The sequence below is a fragment of the Diplotaxodon limnothrissa genome, linkage group LG3, assembly GCF_057381915.1.
Source record: "Diplotaxodon limnothrissa isolate DT_005_m linkage group LG3, D_limnothrissa_male_GT1.1, whole genome shotgun sequence".
NCBI lineage: Eukaryota > Metazoa > Chordata > Actinopteri > Cichliformes > Cichlidae > Diplotaxodon > Diplotaxodon limnothrissa.
Window position 1 is genome coordinate 53,902,526 of NC_140598.1, and position 24,476 is coordinate 53,927,001.

At 41.3% G+C, this 24,476-nt stretch overlaps 2 protein-coding genes across 5 annotated transcripts; both read left to right on the forward strand.

The window, feature by feature from the left end:
- The first annotated feature begins 1,199 nt into the window (after positions 1–1,199).
- LOC146636579 (macrophage-capping protein-like) lies at positions 1,200–16,817 on the forward strand. 3 transcript variants are annotated; one of them, XM_085350912.1, is made up of 11 exons: positions 1,200–1,227; positions 1,301–1,356; positions 4,178–4,260; positions 11,152–11,345; positions 13,775–13,929; positions 14,350–14,508; positions 14,717–14,866; positions 15,056–15,142; positions 15,231–15,363; positions 16,232–16,323; positions 16,522–16,817. In XM_085350912.1, exons 4-11 carry the CDS (start codon positions 11,153–11,155, stop codon positions 16,585–16,587), a joined length of 1,035 nt encoding a protein of 344 aa, XP_085207038.1. In that variant the 5' UTR covers positions 1,200–1,227; positions 1,301–1,356; positions 4,178–4,260; position 11,152; the 3' UTR covers positions 16,588–16,817. The 3 variants fall into 3 exon arrangements, with proteins under 3 accessions (XP_085207038.1, XP_085207036.1, XP_085207037.1); XM_085350910.1 differs by having other exon boundaries at positions 1,200–1,356; XM_085350911.1 differs by having other exon boundaries at positions 1,200–1,322.
- Positions 16,818–19,759: 2,942 nt separating this feature from the next.
- On the forward strand, positions 19,760–24,044 carry LOC146636580 (butyrophilin subfamily 1 member A1-like). 2 transcript variants are annotated; one of them, XM_085350913.1, is made up of 10 exons: positions 19,760–19,819; positions 20,529–20,575; positions 20,857–21,011; positions 21,097–21,195; positions 21,485–21,616; positions 21,776–21,898; positions 22,029–22,157; positions 22,833–22,911; positions 23,076–23,102; positions 23,203–24,044. In XM_085350913.1, the coding sequence occupies exons 2-10, from the start codon at positions 20,539–20,541 to the stop codon at positions 23,733–23,735; spliced, it is 1,314 nt and encodes a 437-aa protein (XP_085207039.1). In that variant the 5' UTR covers positions 19,760–19,819; positions 20,529–20,538; the 3' UTR covers positions 23,736–24,044. The 2 variants fall into 2 exon arrangements, with proteins under 2 accessions (XP_085207039.1, XP_085207040.1); XM_085350914.1 differs by having other exon boundaries at positions 21,488–21,616.
- Positions 24,045–24,476: the final 432 nt, after the last annotated feature.

Sequence of the window (24,476 nt, forward strand, 5' to 3'; positions counted from 1 at the left end):
ATGATGTCTTTTGTATGTATTTCATATATAGTCCACATTCACAAATTACTCACAAATCATTATTTCACAAAGAACTGCATCATATTCGTGATCATGTTTGAATTTGTATTGTAGTCGATTTGTGAATAAATTGAACTGACAGTGTTACATTTCCTGTTTGTTCTTTATGTGAAATCGTTTCTTCATCGCTCATGTTTGAATCTTAGTTTCACTTCTTCCAAGTGGAGCAAAAACAGACTACAGTTATATTCGAACTCCACTAGATGCTCCCCTAATGCCTTTACATCCCATGACATTAATGCCTTTGCAAGAATCTGTAATTCAGCAATATTTTCTTACCTGAATTTGTTCATAATCTACAAACAGCTTTACAACTGTCTCTGACCACATGCGCACAATATGATGAAATCCAGTCTGTCTTAAATGTAAACACCTGAGAAGGTTTTTATGTTGTCTGTCAGTGTAACAACAATCATAACATAATAAATATTTTTATTCTGTTTTTTTTTCCCAGTTACTCAGATGTAAAACAAAGTCAGGAAACCCAGAGGGGGTCATCTGATTGTTGGGCTTCTCTCTGTATTATTGTAGCTCTTTGAGGTGACTTTTGTGATTTAGCACTACAGGACAGATGAATAGAAAAATATGCTCTAATACAAAAAATATATATAAACAACAGATATGTGCATTATTTCACAAATGTATACACTTGGACACGCGCTCACACAACAAAAGAAGTCTAGCATTGTCAGGATGTACATAACAAATTTAGACACCTCATCGTTAAATAAACTTAATTTTACTGCATTTAAAACATCAAAACACACATATCCTTGTTTTTGTTCAATCTTATTAAAACTTAAAAACTTTACGTTGAAGTTACATTGTAACTGACTTTCAATCAAGAGAGTGAGTTAGAAAACACTCATAAGAAGTGCAACAAAATTCCCATTATGTCAAAAAGTACAAATGGCACAAACAGCTTGGAAGAAGCATAATTATTAATAATAATTGTCACAGCTGTGTTTACCCTGCACTCCCATAGTGGCTGCTGTCGTAAAAAATCAGCCTGCTAATCAATCAAATCAATCTACTCGCCCCTCGTCCTCTTGGGGGCGCTCTCAGCTCGTGGGCTCACCTGCTCACTGAGTTCACCAGTCAGTTTGTAGGAAGTGTAAAGTCCTTCAGTGGACATTAGAGCCGTCTGTTAGTGTGCAAACTGCACAGGTAATATGTATAAAATGAAAAGGTGAACATGGTGTTGGTTTGCAGCTGTGACTGACTGAAGCTTTCATCTCAGGAACCACAGCGAGGCGTAGCAGGTAAAACAGCTATAAGGATGAAGGTGTTTAACAGGTATGCAAAAAAATCAAAACAAAAAAGAAAATAGTTTAGTTCAGCTAAACACTGATAATCCCACTTTGACTCAGCTAAAATCAAGTCCTTTAAGTCATAAACCACTTCAAGAACCAGTTTGAAGCTCAGATCATCTCTAATTGGTTTGTTGAACATTACACGTACTTCACTCCGGCAGCTCTGAAGGCTGGTAATAGCAGGATACAACTGCTGAAGCAGCCAGAGGGTCTTTGTGCTGTTCTGGTAGATGTGCTTCTCCTACATGATTTGGTCCGTTGGCTTATATGTTATTGTAAATTTCCACATGTAGCTTTTGCAATGAACCAAAGATAACAGACCTGCAAAATGTCAGATGCTGAAGTTTTAATCTTAAGGACAGGTTTTGTTTTTTTCCACAGACATGTAGTGACAAACGCAAGAATCACAATAGAGTATAACAGAATAAAGTCTGCACACATATACTCTTGAGTGATATTTCATTTAATATGATGTCAGCCGACCCTTTTCCTTTTATAACAAACCCCCGGCACCCTGGAGCTGTGACGTCACCTCTGAATGGGTTTTAGATAGTTAAGCTAGTGCGTCACGCTCATAGCGTCTTTATATTTCTGTTACTGTACAGACAGTTGGAAACCTCTCAGCATGATGCCAGCTAAGCCAACGCGATTTTAGTTTTGTTAGCTAATAAGTGAAATGCGACCAATAAACAGGAGCAGCTACACTGTATACGAGTTTGTTTGTTTTTTCTCACATTAATATTAGCGTTTATTCTGAAGAGTAAACCTCTTCCACCCAACTTAAGGCCGTTAATCTGTGGGTCGGACAAACAGTTTATTGGGAAATGAAAGTTACACCACCTGATAAACTATGATACGCAACCAAATTTGCGCTTAGTAACTAATTCTGTTTTACCAGTATTAAGGCACATAGATGAGTTTGTCCTGTAAAGAGGCTCGTGCACCTCTCAAATGGTTGAAATCGTGACAGAGAGCATCTTCAGCATAGTTATCAGCAGCTCTAAGATAAGAGCAGGCCTTACTCCAGAGCATGGACACTGCAATCGTCAATTCATGAACTAAACTATATGGAAACTTTGCTAACTTGTCATTTTGACCAGCAAATAAAATATTTTTCATTTAATTTGAAGCTATAATTGAACTCATGGAAATTTTTGGATTCCTATTTGCACATTAATTTCTATTTCCTAATATTCTGATTTACTTCATTTTCATGCAACAAAGTGTGACACAGGTGGGAAAACTTGAGTAGGTGAGGTGCTGGAGAAGCTTCCTGCCCACAGGAAGTGCAGATTAAATAATCGTTGACTAATTGAAGAGAAAAAAAATTAGGCAGATTAGTTGACTATAAAAATAATCGTTAGTTACAGCGCTAGTGTTCTGTTGGGTTGGGGTCAGGACTTTGTGCAGGCCAGTCAGATTCCTCCACACCAAATGTGTCTTTATGGACCTTTCTTTGGTGAACTGGTTTGCAGTCTTGTTGGAACAGGAAAGGGCCATCCCCAAACTGTTTCCAGAAACTCTTGAAAAACAACCCCACACCATAATCCCCCCTCCAAATAAGTTTGCATTCAGTGCAATGCAGTCAAACAAGTACCGTTCCCTTGGCAACTGCCAAACCCAGACTTGCCTATTGGCTTGCCAGACAGAGAAGTGTGATTCATCACTGCAGAGAACACGTCTCCACTGAGTCCAGTGACAGCGTGCTTTACACCACTGCATTGACGCCTTGCATTGCGCCTGGTGGTGTAAGGCTTGGATGCAGCTGCTCAGCCTGTGATTTTATGTGGCCTACCACTTCCTGGCTGAGTTGCTGTTGTTCCCAGTCGCTTCCCCTTTGTTGTAATACCAGCTGACTGTGGAATATTTAGTAGCCAGGAAATTTCACGACTGACTTATTGCACAGGTGGTATCCTGTCACGGTACCATGCTGAAATTCACGAGCTCCTGAAAACAACCAATTCTTTCACCATTCTTTGTAGAAGCAGTGTTCACGACTAGGTGCTCGATTTTATACACCTGTGGTCATGGAAGCGATTGGAACAACTGAATTAATTCATTTGGATGGGTGAGCGAACACCGTGGACAGCACGGCGTAGCTTGATTGCATGAGGTTTAAAGTTCTCCTGAATATTTTATGCATTTCGTTTGATTTAATCGATCCTATGAATTGAAATTCCAGCCATCAATCCTTATCTGAATCAATTTTTTCTAAACTTAAAACATTTGCACTTTATCAATAAGTAGACAGCAAATTAAAAAGTCATGCTGTTCACGCCTCTGTCCAGATAAGAGCTCATTTTATCTGTTGGGAGATCCTTTACCTGTGGAAAGGATGAATCACAGGTTTCCCACTATGTGCATGTAACGCTGTGCAAGCGGGTGGGTGGCATTCCTTGTGATGAACTGATTAGCTACACAGATGGGCGCGTCCGACTGGGAGAATCCGAGTTTGACTAATTACAGGAAAACTGTTAACTTCTGTGAGTCACAGAGAGGCCGACTGAACTCATATTGTTAAAATGAAGAAGGTTTCATTAAACAACAAGAAAAAAACTACTATTTTTTTATTTTTTCATTTATTTTTTACACCACATTTTCACATTTCTGACACAAGACACAAACTATTATGGATTGAAACCACTTTCAACAGCTGGCTGGTGGATTTGTGAAGCAGCAGTTCTGCCTTCCCTCTGAGTCTTGACTAAATGTAGATTTTGTGGGTTTTTTGAGTCAGAGGGCTGGGCTTAGCTTGCCACAGACTGAGGCAGGAAATATCTTGCCTAACTGTGTGTGTGTTTAAGGTCGTGCTGCTTCTTGCATTGCTGCTCTTCTCTCCACTCCCTGCTCAGACGTGTTTTGTGCCACCGCCAGCTCTCTTCCCAAGGTAAGCCTTATCACGGATTTGTTTTTTTGCTTCCCTCTACAGTTCTTCACTCTGATTTCTTCTTTCTGTTCCCACTTTTCCTTTTCCCTGTACTTTTCCCCTGTCTGCTCAGCACATTCCTGCTCCTGGACAATGAGTCTTCAGTTTCACGTCAGTGGGACTCGCCTCTGTCCATCATTTCATTCAAAGTTTGCCCTTTTTCACTGTAACGCTCTTACAGTTAGCAGCGAGGGAAGCCCCGTGTTTTTCATTTCCTTTCCTTTTACAGCTTTCTAACAATTTCCTTGAGGTTAGGGTGTGGCACTGAAGTAACTTCCAATCTGTGTCATTACTTTAGACAAGGAAGTAAACTACCCTTGGCTTTAAACCATAGGCAGCGTGCTGTCACATTGAATTAAAATGACACTGTTTCCTTTCTAACCCCTATTTGTTTTTCAGTCCACTCAGTATCTCCATCACTCTGTCTTGATTTCACTCTCATAAACGTAGAGCCCACTGAACCGTACACACACACATACACACACATCCTGTTCACCAGTCGCCAACTAACAGATTGCTCTCAGGTCTCTCCACGCCTGATGCTCTGTGCACCTGCATGTCGTACGCTCTCATATTTCATTGTGTGCCCAACAGCGCATGAATGGCTGATTGGCTCAGTGACCCCAGCAGCCTATCTTTGACCTTGTGTATCCATCTAAGCCCTCCCTGTCGGCTCTCCTCTCCATCTAACCAGGCGCCACTTGATGCTTCAGTGGACAAGGCCAAGAGGGCATCTTTGCGTTTTTACCATTTTAACCCTTCGAGCGACCTCGTTTTCTGCTCCGCAACTCGTCTTTAGTTCGTTTTGCGTTGTTTCTCCGCAGAAGATTGGACTGGATTTTAGAGATTACAGTGCTCAGTTATTATGCTCCGTATTAAATAGACTAGAGGAGAAACTACTGATTTTAAAATACCCCTCATTGTTTTAAAGGCACGTGAAAGATGATTTTGAATGAAACCAATACCCAAATTTGAAAAATAATAGAAACCTAAAATGAAGTAAGAAAGAAATAAAAAGAGAAATAAAAACAGGCCTGTCAGTATTTATACGTTTCATGGAAACTGCAGTAAACAAAAAAGAAGCAGATTTCGGTTTTTGGAAGTTTGATGCCAGGCTTGTAATTTAAAAATGAGCTTAGCTTCAGAGCTAGTTTTGAAAAGTAAAATTGTAGTTCTGAGGTTACTCTCTCTATATTACTATTTACATTGTCATTAAAAAAAAATTAAGCCTAATGCTGTAACTAAAAAATGCCCCTTTCAAGACCTCCTCCTGGGACGATGTTCTTTAAGTTTCATCAGGCTGCGAATGCATGACCCACCTCGTGCAGACTGTTTCATGAAGTCGACTTACTTTTGTGCAAATACTTATTTATATTTTTTAACTTCATTACATTTGGCTTCATTGTTACGAAGTATTTTGGGTGGTTGCAGCTGGGCCACTGCAGCATCTTTATCATTTTCCTTTTCAGCTGTTCTGTTGTAGATGTACTGCTGTGCTTGGATCATTCCCCTCGTGCATGAACCAGATTAGCTTTAGCTGTCAGACAGATGGCCTCACGTCTGACTTTTGCATACTTTGGTATACGGAGGACTTGATGGTCCACGTTCCCCTGGCAGCCCGTCCACACAAGCCATACTTGTTCAGTGTTTTTCTACTGGCATGAACTCTAGCATTTACCATCCTAACTGAGACCTGTAGAGTCTGACATGTAGCTTTTGGGCCTTATCTTGGGGTAGAATTTGCTGCGACGTACGCTCCTGAGCAGATTATGGCATTGTGTTAAGACACCTGAATGCTTCAGATCTCCAAACTGCTCACACTTATCAGCAACTGGCTGCTACTTATCCTCTGAACCTCAGAGGCTGGATACAGAAATGCTTTGCTTAGACCAGCCCTTCACTCCTGTTTTAAAGAGGACAAATGGGGACAAGGGGAAGAGATGCGATAGAGGAGGGGGAAACAGTGGAAAGACGAAGAAGCCAGCAGCTCGCTCTCACTGTAATTATCAGCTTGGTGTTTAGCTTTAGCCAGGAAACCAGGAACCCGACTCTCCCCATCTCCACACACACACAGCGTCCTATCTTCGGGCCTCAGGTAGGCTTTCATCACTCCGGCTTCAGTTACCTCCCACATATAAGCTAACAAGGCCAGGTGAGCTCAAGCACTCCTCCTCGTCAGACCCCTCGATATCTTACAACCTCAAACACACAACACACACTCCAGTGGACACGCAGAATGGACCTGGAGTCAGACAGCATGCCGGAGGTACCAGAGGAGATCATACAGTTAAGTGGACCGGTGCTTTTATTTGTGCCTCCTTACTTACTCTTCGAGCGGCTGTCCAAGCACTGTAACCTTAACCCAGTGGCCTCTGCATGTGCCGCCTTTCTCTGTTTCCCTGCACCCCCTCTACACTACTCAGTATATATGTTCAAATGCTCACTTCACTGCGCTGTTTGCTCGATTGACAGTTTACAAAAATAATGCTGAGTTTTAAAAGCATGTTGACATCCTGTTAGTCTGACCACAGTGCCGATAGTCAGCACTGATAGATGCGCTGTTTTCTGCTGCCAAATGAGTTGTTTTAAGACACATAACGCAGTAGCGCTGGGAGCAGCTTCTTACATGTTGGATCATCACTTGACTCTAATCCCTATAATTAAGCTAATTGCTTGTTTCCAGCCTCCCTTTATCTTCCCGTTGCCTCTGTAGCAGCACAGTTAAAACAAAAACTTCTCACTTATATGATGATAGAGCTAAAAGAAAGTGTTAAAGTGTAAGTGCTCCACCCGTGCTTCATTTTATAAACAGATGTTTATCTAAATGCCCGTTGGGGCTCACCCTGAATGTGTTATGACACCCATAAGTTTGCCACCTTTTTTTAATTAGTTTTATCGCAAGAAAAAAACAACCCCAGAGCTTCTTGACGTTGTGAAACATTTTTATGATAAGGTTGATGATGAATATGAGAAACTGCAGATATACATCAGCATGCATCAATATGATAAAGATTATATAAAAAGCTGGGAAGTCTTTCTTCTCGCTCGTCATCGACACTGAAGTTAATATTTATCAGTATTTATCTTTGACATCTTGAAAGTTAATTTTTGGCCATTTAAATGGTAAATGGTAAATGGCCTGTATTTATATAGCGCCTTACTAGTCCCTAAGGACCCCAAAGCGCTTTACATATCCAGTCATCCACCCATTCACAAACACATTCACACACTGTGTGAATGTGTCTCATCATCAGCTACTGTTTAGCCACTTCCTGTTTATTTTGAGGTCTCTGTTCTGTTTCCCACCCTTTGGTACCACACCTGTGGTCAGTTAGGAATTCAGTCTGCTTAGTATACACCAGTCAGGCATAACCTTATGAACACCTACCTAATATTGTGTTGGTCTCCTTTTGGTGCCAAAACAGCCTTGATCATGGACTCCACTCGACCTCTGAAGTGTGCTGTGGTATCTGGCACCAAGATGTTAGCAACAGATGCTTTAAATTCTGTAAGATGCAAGGTGGGGCCGTCATTGATCAGGTTTGTTTGTCCAGCACGTCCAGCAGATGCTCGACTGGATTGAGATCTGAGGAATTTGGAGGACAAGTCGACACCTCAAGCTCGTTGTGCTCCTCAAACCATTCCTGAACCATTTCTGCTTTGTGGCATTATCCTGCTATTTAGAAAGGAGGAAAGGGAGGGGCAGAAGGTCTAGTCATTTGCACATACTTCAGTGACGTATGGGAAAATCCCCTATATGTCCAGGGCGCTTTCTTTCATTGCTCTCTGGTCCCATTCTGATGCTCACATGCTCTTTGTTGTCGCTTTCGGTGGTGGACAGGGGTCAGCATGGGTATCCTAACTAGTCTGCAGCTATGCAGCGCCCTACACAACAAACAGTTATCCTCTGTGCACTCTCACATCTTTCTATTTAAGCCAGAATTATATTTTTAAACTACAGCAGCTCATCTGTTTGAAATCACCCTGTTACTAGTTCACCATTGTTCCTTTCTTGGATCACTTTTAATAGATACTGACTGCAGAATGAGAACATGCTACAAGATCTGCAGTTTGGAGATGCTCTGACCCAGTCGTCAAGCATCACAGTTTGGCCTTAATCAAACTTGTTGAAATCTTTACACTTGCCCGTTTTTCCTGCTTCTAACACATCTTTGTGGATAAAATGTTCACTTGCTTGATACATCACGCCCACTAACAGGTGCTATGCTGAAGAGGTAATCAATGTTGTCCGTTCACCTGTCAGTGGTCATGATGTTAAGCCTGATCAGCTTTGCACTCGTCAGTTGTCAGGCTGATTCTGTTTATCACCGTTATCAAATATTCCTGACACGATCTCGCGTTTTCTAGTTTTAGCTCATGAGCTCGTGCCATGGCATTGTCATCCATTCATTCCCAATTCACAAGAATCTCTGCTTTTCCTGCGCTGTTGGTCTCATTTTAGTGAAACTTACAGTGATCACATAAGTTTATCCAAATTATACTCAAAGTCACTGTCATTTTACAGCACCTTTTATATAGGTTTTCACAGTATTACCTTCATGCATACTATTTACAGTTTCAGCATTTCAGCCATTCAGCAAAGTCAGTGACACAAGAATCTCAAGGTTCACAGAGTTTGTACAAAATTGTAAAGAAAGAATTTTGAAATGTTGATCATGGAGTCGAGTGGTCCTATTGGTTAACTTCCTCGTTATATGGGTGTGGCCTTCATATCACAAGCTAACTGCAGTAATACAATCAATGCAACAGTGCTGCTGCATGCTCATAATTGTATGCTTTTTATATCAATGGTTACTACTACTACTACTTTCACAATACTCTGACCCAAAGTCCTTTCATTTGGTGGTGAATGAGATTAATTTGTCCAGATTATCACTGTTTCCAAGCCACCCTAACTTCTCAATAGATTCTAACTCTCACTAGTTTGTGTTGCACAGCCAATGACAAAACTTTGTGTATTTCACAAATTAACTGTGGTCGATCGTCGACCTGACAAGCTATGACGTCGCCGACCTTCAAGTTCCCGTTATTGTTTTCTCTGTTCCTCATCCATTGTTGGCTTTTTAAGGACATTCCTGTGCGTTCTTGGCATATTTTATCAACCTTACCTTCTGCTTTTGACTCCTGCTTCGATTAAAACCTGGGTTTTGGCTTCTTTGTCCTTTTCCTGTGAGTCATTGCAAAATTAATTCCAAATAATTTTATTTACAGTTCCTTTATATAGTTTTGTGCTGCTTTTAGCAGCTGGCAAGGGTATTCCTCAAGTCATCACTCCAACAAAGTCAACTTCAGCATGGTCTGTCTTCATCCAGAAGATCTTGCTGAAAACTGTAGAGCAAGGAAGCTGGCCATCACTTAAGTTACAGTTTCTGTTTTTCTGTTTAAACAACATAATTCTTGTTGCGTGAAAGTTCACTAACCTAAAGAAATGGCCACCGTCCCAGAGCTTTCAAAATATCTCTTGGTCTTTTTCAGTAGATAAAGATTGCTGACTTAATCACCCTTACCTTACAAAAGAGCAAACCTTCACTCGCATGATCCAATGAGTCGCCGCCCCGGCCAAGGACAACTCAGATGTGCTTGAAAGCTCCCAAAAAAAAAGACACTTCAAGCCTTTCCAGTGTGATCTATTGCCTTTTTATTTCTTTGTAACAAAATAAAACTTAAATACTTGTCCTATTAACCAATATATACATAATAGTTTGGTTAATAGGGCAAGTATGTAGTAGTATGTTGGCAATAAACTAGGGACCTGTCCAGGGTGTTCCCCGCTCGCCACTCTATGGCAGTTCAAATAGGCTCCAGCACCCTCACCACTGTGACCTGGACAACACTGAACAAGCATATAAAAACCGACTTATGGTCAGAAATGAACAGTACACATATCATGAAGGGGACAAACATCATCCTTATCTCCATTTTCCACTTGTCCAATTCTGGGTCGTGTGTTGCTGAAGCCCTAATAAGTACAAGCAATAAAAAATATGATTGCAAGTTTCCACAATTTAGATGCAATGTAAAAATACAGTCAGGCACAGTGAGAGATAATGACATGAAAGGTGGTGACGTTGGTGATCTGATCCCCCTACAAAGCTAACCGTCTGCTCTCGTGCAAAGAGACAAACCAGAAAAACCAACCAAAGACAGGAAGACGTGGGCGTATGGTTGGATGACGCACTTGTTTGTGTACTACAAAAAAAACACAAATTTTTCGTTGCTAATTAAAAACAAGAGGGGCACGATTACGCGAGTCCACCCTGGCCTCATTCCTACCTGCGACACCAACTGTTTTTGTGCAGTGGCGCTACGGCTGCATTGGTGTCGTGTTGCATAAAAGTCATGTAATGTAGCTTGTGGTCCTTAGGCAGCAACACAACCCACACTTTGTGTCTACTTGAGGTATAATTACATTCATCACAGTGTCTCCAGCCTCTGTTCTGTTGCCTTAGAACGATTGCGGTAAGAGCGAATCAAACAACCTCCAGCTACATTCAGAAGTGTACCTTCTCCTTGAGTGTGGAGAGGAGTGTCAGTTTAGTGAGAATTTAGGCACCTTTCAGGAGTATACAAGAAAGGTCACGTAAATCCGCTCCGTTTAGACACACTGTGGCTTCAACTTCCTCTTTTACTTCTACTTACTCCAGCCAAATCCGTGCACGCGCTCCCATGTAGAACAAGTTACACAACACTGTTTTGCCACTTCCTGTTTCTTCTTCCTTCTTTAAGGGATGTGACTCAGATGTCCTCCATGGATAAGCTTCTCATGTGCTCCCTACTCTTTATTTGTTTTTTCTTCTAACACCTTTTTACTTTGTTCTTTTCTCCATGTAGTATGCTCCCCTTGAAGCCAGTGCCAGGTCAGTTCAGCCCAGAGGTCCGGCAGCAGGGCCTGTGGGTATGGAGAGTAGAAAAGATGAAGGCGGTGCCACTAGATTCCTCTGAGGTGGGAGCTTTCTTCAATGGAGACTCCTATTTGGTGCTGGATAACCGCGGGGAGGAGGGAGCTGACCTCCACATGTGGATAGGTAAGAGACTGAAGACGCATCTGGCTTATGCAACATGCTACCCGATGCAAATCAAACACAAACTAGTCTTGACTTTACTTGGAGAAAAACAATGGAAGAGTATCTGATTTCATTTTACTCCACCCAGTAAAAGAGCTAAGCATTGTCTGGCGCTCGCTACACACATAACCCTGGCTGAAAGGCTAGTAGCCACCCCGCTGATGGTGATGACACACGAGACACTCTGCTGCCCTGATGCATCATTGTGTGTCGAGAGAAGCTGGATGAAGAGGGATGATGAGGGAATGAGTCCAGAGGGAAGCATTAAAAATACAGGAGCACTGTTATAGTACTCAAATGTGGCTGTTGTTTCCAGCATGTATCCGGTGCTTTGGTAACACTAAGCTGATTGTCACAACTTGGAGAGCCCTCTCTTCACTCTAACATGCACCTCTGTTAATCCTCCCTCCTCCTCTTCTTGATGGACCGGCGGTGTCTTTGTATGTCCACTGTTTGTTTAGTTCAGCTTTTTTTAATCAGTCGTACCAGCGCCTGATTAGAGAGTATAATCTTTTTGGGGTTTTTTATAATAGGTACAATTTACAGATTTCCACTAAATATGTTGGATACAGGTAAATAATAAAGCTGCTATTTGAAAAGAGGATATCGATGCGAAGCAGTATGTGAAACGCTAAGCAAACCTTTAGTGCTTCCACATAAACAAAGAGGGTAAGTAGCAGCCAGGTGCTGATATTCAAATGCACTTGATTAACTGATCAGACCTGGCACTCAGGTCTGTGTTAACATGATGCCAAAGAGAAAAGATGTCAGAAGTGGTCTTGGAGAAGCAACTGTTGTTGCCCATCAAGGAAGAGTTATAAAGGCATTCCAGTCTACAGTGAGAAAGATTATTTAGATTCAACTGGAAACAAGTTCAGAGAAATTACAAGCAAGATCATCACAAACACCTCATACCAACTGTGAAGCTCAGTGGTTGAGGGGTGATGATTTGGGTTTGTTTTGCAGCCACAGGAACTGGGCAACGTGCAGTCATTGAGTCACACATGAACTCCTCTGTGTACTAAAGTATTCTAGAGTCAAACTTAAGGCCGTCTGTCTGACAGCTAAAGCACGACTGAAACTGGGTCATGCAACAGGACAATGATGCCAAGCACAGCAGCAAACCTACAGCAAAATGGTTGGAAAACAAAAGAATTAAGGTGCTGCAAGGCAAACCTCAACCTTATTTTAATGCTTTTGAGCGCCCTCAATGAAATGAAGCAATGCTGCAAATAAGAATGGAAACAATGTGAGGCACTGATAGTCATACAGAAACCATTACTTCAAGTTACTGTTGCTAAAGGTGGGTCGACAAACTACCCAATCTTTGGGTGGATTAAGTTTTTCACACACTGCTTCTACACTTTGGCTCAGTTTTTGTTAAATAAATAATGACACAGTCTAATGAGTAATGTGTTGTTGCACATCTGAAGTTGTATTGACATTAGTTGAAGACCTGCTAAGAAACTCGTGGGGTTTTTTTTCTTCTTCTTTTTTATTATGTCCTGTATGTTAAAGTGTAATTCTGCAGAAGAAGAGGCAGACTGTGGCTTTCTTGAAAACTCCTCGTGCTTATTTGTCACAGGAAACCAGAGACAACAAAATAAATTCACACTGTTCCAGCTATTTTTGGAAGAACCGTTTTAGATTATAGATTTATTTCCTTTAATTAAAGCTGTTTGGCCAGCCCACAGTTGTTCCTGACCCCTGTTTAAGTATTAATACTTAGTTTTACTGGTGAAGTTAAAATTAGCTTCAGTCTAGAGTAGGAGTAAAGGTTTAGGAGCAATCAGTCTTATGTAAGCAGTACAAGAAATAAGACAATGTGCAGAGAAGCAAGAAAGCAAATATGCAGTGTGTAATATTTAGATATGTTAAGAAGCCTGATTGGCCTGGTGGTACAAACTGTCTGTAAGTCTGGTAGCACATGTAGCAGTACTCATATGTTATTTGCAGAGCTAACAGTGCTTTGTGGCCGTAGGGCTAGATGATGCACTAGAGGTCCACAGATAACCTGAATGTCCAGGAAAATGTGTGGCACCACTCTCTGTAGGCTAATTTCTGCACCGTCTCCTAGCTTTAGTATAATGAGAGGTCAGCTTCAACTCTGACATCACAAAATACAGAAGTAAATACGTTTTGAATTTGTAGGAGTTCAAATTATAATCAGAAAGTGACTCAAGTAGTCGAAGCAGCTCCTACTGGATGCACTGAGGCGGCTTTATCATCACAAACTTCACCTCAGCTGGTCGAACGTATTAATATCTTACTGAATGCTTTGGGAAATCTGCCATAAAGTTCTCACATCCCCAATCCTTTATAAATAAACTGAGTTTTTGTACAGGAAGAACATGCTTTTCAGTGACCTGTGCTCCACCCCCTTGTTCCAGGTGAAAAATCGTCTCGAGATGAGCAGGTAGCTTGTGCCATGCTGGCCACCCAGCTGGATAATTTTCTGGGTGGAGACCCCATTCAGCACAGGCACGTTCAGGGCTTCGAGACTCCGGAGTTCATGGAGCTCTTCCCCCGAGGGGTCAGCTACAAGGTGAGCAGGTGGTGCTGGAAACAGCGACGTGTTTGGATGCCTAAAACTGAAAATACCTGTAACTTTATTACCACAGCATACCTGTGCTGCACTGAACTGTGCACTGCCATTTAAAACCAGCAACAGCAAGCTTTAAAATACAATATTCTGTACCGTATGACTTTTTAATTTTATTATTTTATTTTTAGGAGATTGAGGTGGTCAGGTCTGTGTAGATTTGGCCACCTCAGGTACATCCTTGGTTACATAAATAACAGATTTTATCATTTTAGAGCTTCTTGTGGCTTCTTTACAGGTAGCAATCTGAGCTTGTTAAAATGAATCAAATCGCTCGTCCAAAAAGTCAACTGTCGTAAAACGTTAAAAAAATAAACTACCATGAAAGTTCAGTCCAAGTGATGATTCTGCTTCTCCTCACAGGAGGGTGGTGTGGAGTCAGGTTTCAGGAGAGCTCAGGGCTCTGGCACCGTGCAGAGGTTGTACCAGATCAAAGGAAAGCGCAACATCCGTGCCAAAGAGGTGGAGCTGTCCTGGAAGAGCTTCAACAAGGGAGACTGCTTCATCCTCGATCTCGGAACGGTGAGATAATCTATCAAAAGGAGGACATGCCGGGGAGAGGTGCAGCCAAACGCCACCGAATCATTTGCTCTTCTAAAATGTGTCAGAGCTATACACTAACGCGCTACACAATAACCAGTTTGTTTCGCTTTTTTACTGCAACCTGCAAATAAAATAAAGTGCCACTTTTACCACGTTGTGCTGATCTAATGTTGATAATTGTACCCAGACGATTGTGTCCTGGACCGGCTCGCAAGCCAACATCTTCGAGAGGCAAAAGGTGCGCGAGATCGCCACGCTGATCCGCGACATAGACCGACACGGTAAAGCCCGCATTGTGGATGCAAACGAGGGGGAAGAGCCGGAGGAAATGATCAGAGTAAATAAGTTTTCCTGATTTGTCATCCGATTGTTTTATTCAGGATGGATGTTTTTTTTTGTTTTTTTTCCATTTCCAAGTCAATAATTACATAAAAATCTATTTGTTTTGGTTTGGTTTTTGGGTTGTTGTTTTTTTAAAAAGCTTCTCTTTGTAGTCCTTATAAGATGTTTTTGTGCTGCTGTGCAGGTCCTAGGACAGACTCCGACTTTGCCAGAGAGCACGCCAGAAGAGGACAGCAAAGCAGACGCCTCAAACATAGCCTCCCTCTACAAGGTAAGCTCTATATGCAGAACTATATGCACAAGGTTGACGTTTTAAAACCACCTTTTCCATCACTGTTCACTGTATGCTCACTCATCAGGTGTCTGATGCCACCGGTTCCATGACAACAACTAAAGTGTCCGATAAGAGCCCGTTTCTCCAGGAGCTGCTGATTCGTGACGACTGCTTCATCCTGGACAACGGCTCCAACGGAAAGATCTTCGTCTGGAAAGGTGAGGAGCTGCTACTCAAACTCCAAGCGGCAAACTCGCCACCTCCTCAAATTTGATATCTGATGAAATGAAATTGTAATGAACGCAGTCAGAAATAATGATTGGCAGTTTCACGAGGACGTGAGTCTGAGGACCTGCTTACATGTGATCGGAGTAAGGGTTTCTTAAAGAGCTACAGCGGGGTTTCTACAGCTTCACACTGTCAGCTCTGAACTGATCAGACAACACACCAAACGCAAATAAACATCATAGAAACATGCACTCACCCAACATCTCATCAGGTGCACCTAATCGGTGAATCGCATGACAGCAACTCAGTGCATTTAGGGGTGTAAAGATGATCAAAGCTACTTGCTAAAGTTCAAAGTGAGCAGAAGAGCATCTCTGAACACACAGCAAATGGCAAAAAAACTCGTTAAAAAACTGAAGCCCCAAATTTCTGCCACAACTATAGTGAGAGCAGCTCACTATAGTGATAAAGTAGCTATTAAGGTCACCAAGTTGGCTGATGCATGTGAAAATCAGACTGTATTAACTGACCTCTTTCACATTAACTATTATAGCTCATAAAATAATAAATGCAATCAAAACCTTATTAAAGTCATTAAACACCCGTGTTTCTGTACGATTTTACTTTAGAAAAGGGCTGCTGTGGTGTAAAAGCACCACGAGCTGTTTGCTGCTTCGTATCTGGGTCAGTATTTTTTGTAAATGTGCTCAGGGACCTTTTGTTCAACAATTTGTTCATCGTGGTAGCTTGTAGCAGGGACACCACGCCTGATATCGAAAGTTACCCTGAAAGTTACTCTGTGTGCGAAAAAGCTCTCAAACAGAGCTGCTAATTAACATTAGCTCGTTTAATCATCAGGTAACGGAGCCAACGATGAGGAGAAGGACATGGCCCTGCAGATGGCGGACAAATTCATCGAACAAATGAATTACCCTCACATGAAAACACAGGTACGGCTGCTAAAAGCTGCTCATGTTAAACACCGCAAACCAGTCAAGCGTCTTTCTTTACTGTAGACAGGAAAGCTCGTACAACCTCTTTGTTTCTATTTTTACAGCCACAGATCTGACGTGTGAGTTTATGATGTCAACTGCAAGGTCTTTTATATAAGCAGTAAGCAGTAAAGTTTTATGTGCGTTGCACTACAGGTGGAAATCCTGCCACAGGGAAAGGAGACCATCATCTTCAAGCAGTTCTTCAAAAACTGGAACTGAGCCTTTCGCTGGGAATCCTGCACATGGAGACGAGGCTGCGCATCTTGAGAGAGCACCTGTTACAAAATGCATCGTTTTGTTTTTTTAAAGATACATATATACTGACTTGTATGTACATACTTGTAAGGCTGACAGTAAGCTGCCTCTTGCCTTGTACTTCGGTAGAATCAGAGATGGGATGCCACTTTTCTAAAAAAAAAAAAAAGTTCCTTGTAGCAACAGAGAAAGGATATAAGGAGAAATATTAGATATAACTCAAGTAAATGAGATGTGCTTTTTTTTCTTTCTTTTTTTTACATTGGTTCAATGGTGTCCCAGCTTTGCCTGCATTTCAAAAATAAATGTAAAACTGTGGTTTATACAGGAGGAAGTTGTGCTGATTTTTTTTTTTTTTTTTTTACCCCCCCCAGTCATCATGTGGAGAAATTATCTGATGCTTATCAGTCACGTCTCCACCCACAACTGTGGACTTTATATAACCTTTATTCTAAACTATGCCCTTACTGCTGCCACGGCTGCACAAATATTACACCCGACTGTATAATAACACACCATTAATAATTAACTATAGACCACAATAATTGGCGATTAAACAATCTGGCATTATTAAGTCGGTCACAGGGGGCATTGCATTTACTGCTGAGTAATATGTGGCATACTTTTACATAAAGGACTTTTTGAAAGGACAGTTATATATACTGTTTTACCTTTTGCCTGTTCGGCTTCAGCTGCAGGGAAATCAAATTTGTATTTTTGCACAAACACGACGTCGAGATTATTTTCACGCAACTATTAAAAAGGGGGTGAAGAGGAAACCCTAAATAATCTGAGAGGACAATATTATCAGGCCTTCATTATTCCATGTCCGTGACTTGGAGTATTCACAATAAACCAGCTGTGGGACTAAAAAATGCCAGTAATTGTTTCCTTCACTCACTTCCAAAAATGCTGTCATCATTCCTCTTTGACCAGTCCCTGTGTGGTTCCATGACCTATTTCCTACTTAGATTAACATGCCCTGGCATTTTCTCTTAATGGCTACCTGGCATAGCACAAAGGTCATTGCTTCTTTAATAATCAGCAGGCGCGTTGAAACAGACCCAAAGAATCTCCCACCTCCAGATGTCTCTCAGAGGGGATCAGCCTCTGATGCTGATGTTTATTCTGCTATAACCAAAAACCTTTGGTTTAGTTATTTAACTACAGCTACTAAATGTTACTCAGACAGCTTTCTCATTTGTCTGCTTAGAAGCTACTCTGAGCTCTGTGTGGCCTCCCAGGCTATCACACGTCTTGTTCTCAGAGTGATTTGTGCTGGTCAGCCACTCTCAGGGAAGGACCAGGTATTTTGAATTCCCCTGATTTGTACCCAGTCTTTCTTACTGCAGACTGCTGATGTTCAAACTCATTATAGGAGATTATGAAAGGTTGCTGTTTTTTGCTGTTGTTGTTTTAATGCAGAGATTCATTTTCAGTCAAGTATGCTTTTAAAGTCGGACTGAATCGCTGAATTTGGTTCTCTTACACCAACTGTGGAAACATTTGATCATATTTTTGGTTACACTGCTGCTGAAGGTTAGAAAATTCACGAATGTTCTCTTGCAGGATGATTTATTCAGGTTTAATCTCCGCCTGACTCGATTTTAAAAGGCAAACTGAAGTTTGTTCAAAAGGGGAAAAAACTCAGCGGCTAATAGTTTACACTAGATTGGTTTTATTGTATACAAACAGAAACAGCGTAAGGTTCGGCAGCTTGCATAATGACACTCTGACCTTGAAGTCACAGATAACCAGGCGGTGGAAGAAACCCACAACGATTTAGGCAAAAACTCCAGGAATAAGCTGATGATACATACAGGGAAGCATGTGTTTCTCTGACGTTTCTGCATGTAATGCTGAAGACATCCAGATGTGCATGCCTTGAGTCATTTCCAATGGAAGCTCCTATTTTTCGGCCTTTTTTGACACCATGCAATACCCTTCCAAATTGCACCCGCTCGGGACGTTATGAGTCCAGTCAATGGATGTTATTGACATAATCAGTAACTTCTTCGACTCATAATCTGCTGTTAAGCAAAAGGAAATAAAGACATAAAAACAAATCCCACATTATGTAAAATGTAGATGTAGAACTGTAGTGTGTGGTTTTTTGTCTTTTCAGTTCTAATAAGTATTTATTTAGCACCTTTCATCACAGAGTTACAAAGTGCTTCACATGAAGATTTACTTAAAAACAACAAAAATAATGAAATAAAAGTAATATAGTCATTCCTGAAAGATGGCTTTATACTAAGTCACTGAAGTCTTTTTAATAAGCGGGGCTGACGGTTATGTGGTGTCTTTTGCATGTTGACGTCTCTCAGAGCGCTGATGCCTACCTTACTGAACTTTTGGGAACTAATCTTAAAAGCAGTGTTCATGCCAGAAAACCAACTAATTTAAACAAACTCTACCAATTCAGTTAAATATGCAGCTAGAATAAAGTCAGAGGCTTGTTGATGACTACAAGAAGCATCTGGTTGAGGTGCAACTTGCTAAGGAACATGTGACCAAATATTAGAGCCTGTGTGGATGAGAGAAAATCCTAAATAGATTGAAATATGTGCATTTGAAAGTCGTTAAAGATCTATGCTGGATGATCAGTCCAGCCCAGAAAAAGAACAGTGATGACCATGAAATTCATCCACATGATGAGTGTTATAGACAAGATGGGACCAGTTACTGTAAACAAAGTGGCGCGTCATATATCACATTTGTGTAATATGTGTCAAGGCAAAGATAAGAGTTGCTAGGATTCAGTTTCACTACAGTCAGACTGAGTCCAGTGATGCAGTAAGAAGTGAAATCACTTTTCTTTTTTTTTACTGTTTGGAGAATCTTTATCTTTTATGATTTTTTTGCAACAACTGAAGTTTATAAAGCACAGATACTGTAAATGACTCTTAACACTCCTGCTGCATATACAGTTTACCAACAGCCACACAGAGTATCTGTTTCCCTCCCAGTCATAACCTGAAATTTACTGCAGTCATAAAAAGAAAAAATCATGCCATTATACCCTCACGGCGCCCTCGGTTACGGAGCTGCCAGGAAACGTTTCGTGTCAGGGGATTCTGCATGCAGATTTCCTTGTCATAAAGTTCAAAGATCAAACCGAGAGAGACACAAAAGGATTAGACCAACAGCAGTGGCTGTCCAGTCTTCGCCACCAGCAGAGCTGCACCAGCGACAGGTACGACATAATAAGCTCATAGTTTGTGTATTAGTTTAGTGTGTCTCTTTATACCTGAGGTCTGTGGGAGATGGTTTAATTTCAAATATGAACCATTATTTTATTTTATGAATTCACTGGCAAACATAAGGCAGGTTTGTGTTGTAATTTTGTGGTGTGTTGCTTTTTTTGTTTGTTTGCTTGTTTTTGTTCTTTTCTTTTTTTAATGCTGATTTTCTTTTTACAGCTGTGTTTTATATCTAGCTTTAACTTTTTTCTATATTTATTATTATTATTATTATTATTATTATTATTATTATCAATTTAAAGTAATTGTATTATTTTGTATTTGATTACTTGTAATCCTGTATATGCATATACAGGATCACATATTTAACCTCCTAAGACCCGAACTCTTTCATGGCATTTTTAATTTCTCTTTGCTGTTTGGGCTGATTGGGACCTTATGAATGTAAAAACAAAGATTTTTTTTTACCTGATTTTTCTTTCTGAGAAAAATTTGATCCACATATGAGAACATTCGCTTTAAATTTCGATAGAACAGAGGCAGTATAATATCCTGATGTCAGGTCCTAGGAGGATATAGTTTTAAAACTTGCAAATATATCTGTGTGTGTGTGTGTGTGTGTGTGTGTGTGTGTGTGTGTGTGTGTTTAGTTCTATAATTTCATATTTTATCTTTTTCATGTGGCGTGTTTTTTCTCCACAGTGAGGAAGCCATGATGGAAATGAAAAGTATCCTAAAGCCCAAAAGAAGTACGTCTTTTTCTTCCTTTGTGTTTCATAGTGATACTTAGCACACTTTTCTTGCCCATCTGATAACTATCAACCTTTGCGTGATGCAATACTGTGCGGACTGATACAGTATCTAAAATGTTTCCATTTATCAGAGCCATAAATCTGTTACTATAATTTACACAGCCTCTGCTGGAAAGCTTTTATCTAAAGCTTGTATTTCCTGCTGCTTTTCTTAGTTTGGCAAAGCAGCATGACATTAACTGAGACTTAAAAGAGCTTCTTTTTTTTTACCCCTGCAGAGGTGAGCATGCTGCTGTCTGGGGAGGACGGCAGCGCCACCCAGAGCAGTTCCATCGGGGCCGTACGCTGGAACCTGCCCACCCATGATGAAAGCAGCCAGCCTCACAGCTCGGTCCCCAGCAGGCCCACCAACAGCCTCAATAAACAGTCACAGGTAAACCACATGCTTCAAACAGCTTTTTCTCTTCAGTTGGTCAGTGTCTGTTTGGCCTATTTGTGACCACCTCTGTCTCCTGCAGCAACAAACTCGCCAAAACGGCCTGAAAGATCTCCGCAGCCTGCAGGAGTGCGTGCAGTTTATCCAGCAGTGGAAGGAACAGGTGGATCAAGTGTGCAAGGTAGAAACTGGCAGACTCTTAGTATAGCCAGATTTAAGAGTGCACAGACCAGATAAAGATCACAATAACAAAATATTTATTGTATGCAGGAACTCCATCACACAACAGCACTGACTGTATGGATGCTGATAGCGCAGCTATTCATTAACTCTTTATAGCTCACACCCTTCACCTTATAGCATATGTAGGATGGGCGTTACCTAAGATATACAATCCGATATAATCTTCCTGTATCTTTCTGTAGTTTCATGGTGTGACATACCACCTGACACAGTGTGATGTCTTTTAGCAGGAAGCTCTGGATCCAGGAGAAGGCACCACGAAGGACGCCCAGCGTTCACAGGGGCGCGCCGAACGCAGTCTCGAGGAGAGCAGGAAGCTAATCCTGCAGTGGGCCGATGAGCTCCGCGATGTTGACAGGGTCAGTATTTACAGACGCTGATGTGAGATCAGACCAGATCAGATTGACCCTTCAAATAAAACTGAATTGAATTAAATTGAAAATCCTATTTTGATATGCAAGGTGAAACGAAAACTGTTAAAATCTAACAATGTCGTGATTAATTCAATGTCCTTAAAGCTCCTGAAGGAGACTCCCTGGCTATCTGACAGTCACGAACACGAAACTAAAGACAAGGATGCCAGTGAGGTGGCACACATGAGGATCATGGAGTGGGCAAAGGAGCTGCAGGAGGCGAGCGAGGTGAGCAGGGGGTCACTAACCAGACAACTAACTTCAAATGTGTTTTACTTTTATGTCGTTTAAGTTTTGGTTGGTGTCACGCTTTTCAAAGTAAATGGAGGCAAATCTCAAGCGTTTGTTTGTGTTGCAGCGTTGTGGCGTTCAGAGCGATGAGCTGGGGAAGGTGCTGCGTGTGCTGACTCTGAAGAAGAACCGGCTGATCAGGCTGATGCCTCTGTTGGAGTTCATCACCTGGTCGCTGCTCAAGGAAGGAAGCACGGTGAGAAACCTCTGCATTTCTACTGAATCAGCCCTTGAAAACATCCTTAAAACAATTCATGCTAATGCAGAAACTCTGGCATAAATTTGAAAATGAGATGAGGATGATGGCAAGATGTAAGTTTGAAGTGAAAGATAAATATCTTAGAGGTTTGATAGCACACAAATAAACCAGTGTGCAATAAACCAGTTGTTCATTTCGAATGTCACGAAGGGCAGTCGTGGCCAGGTTGTGTAACAGCTTTATGCCATGTGTGATCCAAGTGAACTCTGCACCTTCATTGCCCGCATCTATCAATGAAAGATCTCAGTGATTCAGTTTAACGACCCTAATCGGGCTCTGCTCTGATAGCACGCGTGTCAATGTCCCCCGTGAACGACGGGGCAGTCTGCAGATAAACTGCAGCACGCCATCACATTTATAGATGATGGCGTGCTGTTTTATCACAGCTCTGATTGACTCTGATTTCACCTGTCACTACTACTTGCAGTTTTTTGTGCAGAGCCGTGACCTTTGAGGCTGTAATTGAGTTTTATCTGGACCTAAATTTATGAGTACCTACTGAATTATGTATGCAGTGACTAAGCATGGCATAGGTTAGTCAGTCTTAAGGAAATAGAAAGCAAAGGAATATAAAGTTAGTATGAGTTTCATTTTTATGTTTTTCCTTATCAGAAAATCGTCCCACAGTTGTGGCTCCTGGCAAAGCAAAAGTCCTGGGAAGCAGGAATTCCTCGATACATCCCCAACTCAGGTGTGTATTTTAAAATTTGCACCAAAAAAAACCTTGGGATTTTTCTTTAGCTTTTATTATGAATAATGATTCCGATGCTCAGAACAATTTGTGGAGGGGACTATTTTAAGAGCCAAACTCATCTCTTCTGCAACTATAATAAAACTCTTCATCTGTGTTTTCAGTTTGGGGGTGGATCTGCAGCGCAGCAGGTAACAACGGCCTCAGCTTTATCTCCATCCCATAAATCAACCAACAAACACCAAAGAACATGTGGTTTAATTAGCAATTTGATTTCCTTTCTCCCAACAGCTGATGTGATTCTTGACCCCATGACCAACCACCCATGGCTGCTTCTCTCAGATGACCAGCGTAAAGTCCAGGAGTCCTCTGTAGTGTCAAAGCAGCCTCAAAGCTCCCAGCGCTTCGACGAATGGCCCTGTGTGCTCGGCAGGGAGGGCTTCAGCAGCGGCCGCCATTACTGGGAGGTGAACATAGCCAATAACGGTTACTGGCGCGTGGGCGTGACCACCGCTGACTCTGAGCGGCACGGGAAGTTCACCATGATGCCAAAGAAGGGCTACTGGGTGCTGTGGCGCAGCACGCACAAATTCTACGCCTGCAGCAAGCCAGAAAAGGAGCTCCCCCTCAGCCTCGTGCCCAGGCGCATGGGGGTCTACTTGGACTACGAAGAAGGGCAGATCTCCTTCTACAACGCTGAAACCAAGTCCCACATCTACACCTTCACTGGAACCTTTAGAGAGAAACTGTACCCTCTGTTCGCCCCACTGGATGGACGCACACTCATGACGATCATCCCGCCAAACAACATCTCAGGGAAATGAGAGACAGAAAATCTCACTGGACTTTAATTTGACTCCACCTGTGAGGTCTAAGTCCATAATCGGTGATAATTCTGACCCTCTGTGCCTTTTTTTGGCTTTAAAAAAAAGTGTCTTTTCTTGGCAACCAGGGGGACAAAAATCACTCTAACTGAGATGTGTCAAAACAATTGCTTCTTGTATTTTTCCTAAGCGTACATAAGGTTAGGGTTGACTGTTGTCATAGCTACTCAGACCTCACACGGTTGTAAAGAAAAGAAAAACCCAGATTATGCATTAAAAGTATAAAAGTAGGTCATTATTGAAATTAAAAGTGCGTGTTCTCACTTTCAAAACAAAATAGTTAAAACTTAATTTTGCTAAGTTTATCTTAAATATTAACCTAAAAAAAAGAAAAAAAAAGAATTTAAAATATTTAAAACTTTAGCTCAACAACTGAGCTTTAAAAAAAGCTATAAGCTACAATGCTAATGATGTAAACAGCAGGAAGACTTTATTGATATTTTCAGTCATAGCGTGCTAAATATAGCAAATACATTTCAGGACAATTCCGATGTTGCAGCTACAAACAGCAACTGCAGAAATGGGTAAATAGATTTATTTTTAAAACCTGCAATTTAAAGAATAAGCTAACTGTCCAAAACTGAAGGCAACAACATGTTGCTTATTTTTTCGACATTTTGCCTCTTCGTACATGAATGCACTTTATAATGCACTTTCAGATGGCAATAAATGTTTTATATG

Bases quoted from the DNA above. Each gene is read 5' to 3' on its own strand.
- LOC146636580 (XM_085350913.1), top strand. From the start codon at position 20,539: ATGATGGAAATGAAAAGTATCCTAAAGCCCAAAAGAA. The intron at 22,158-22,832 runs GTGAGAAACCTC...TTTCCTTATCAG, and splicing joins TGCTCAAGGAAGGAAGCACG to AAAATCGTCCCACAGTTGTG. The intron at 22,912-23,075 runs GTGTGTATTTTA...CTGTGTTTTCAG, and splicing joins TCGATACATCCCCAACTCAG to TTTGGGGGTGGATCTGCAGC.
- LOC146636579 (XM_085350910.1), top strand. From the start codon at position 11,153: ATGCTCCCCTTGAAGCCAGTGCCAGGTCAGTTCAGCCCAGAGGTCCGG. The intron at 14,867-15,055 runs GTAAATAAGTTT...GCTGCTGTGCAG, and splicing joins AGCCGGAGGAAATGATCAGA to GTCCTAGGACAGACTCCGAC. The intron at 15,143-15,230 runs GTAAGCTCTATA...CTCACTCATCAG, and splicing joins ACATAGCCTCCCTCTACAAG to GTGTCTGATGCCACCGGTTC.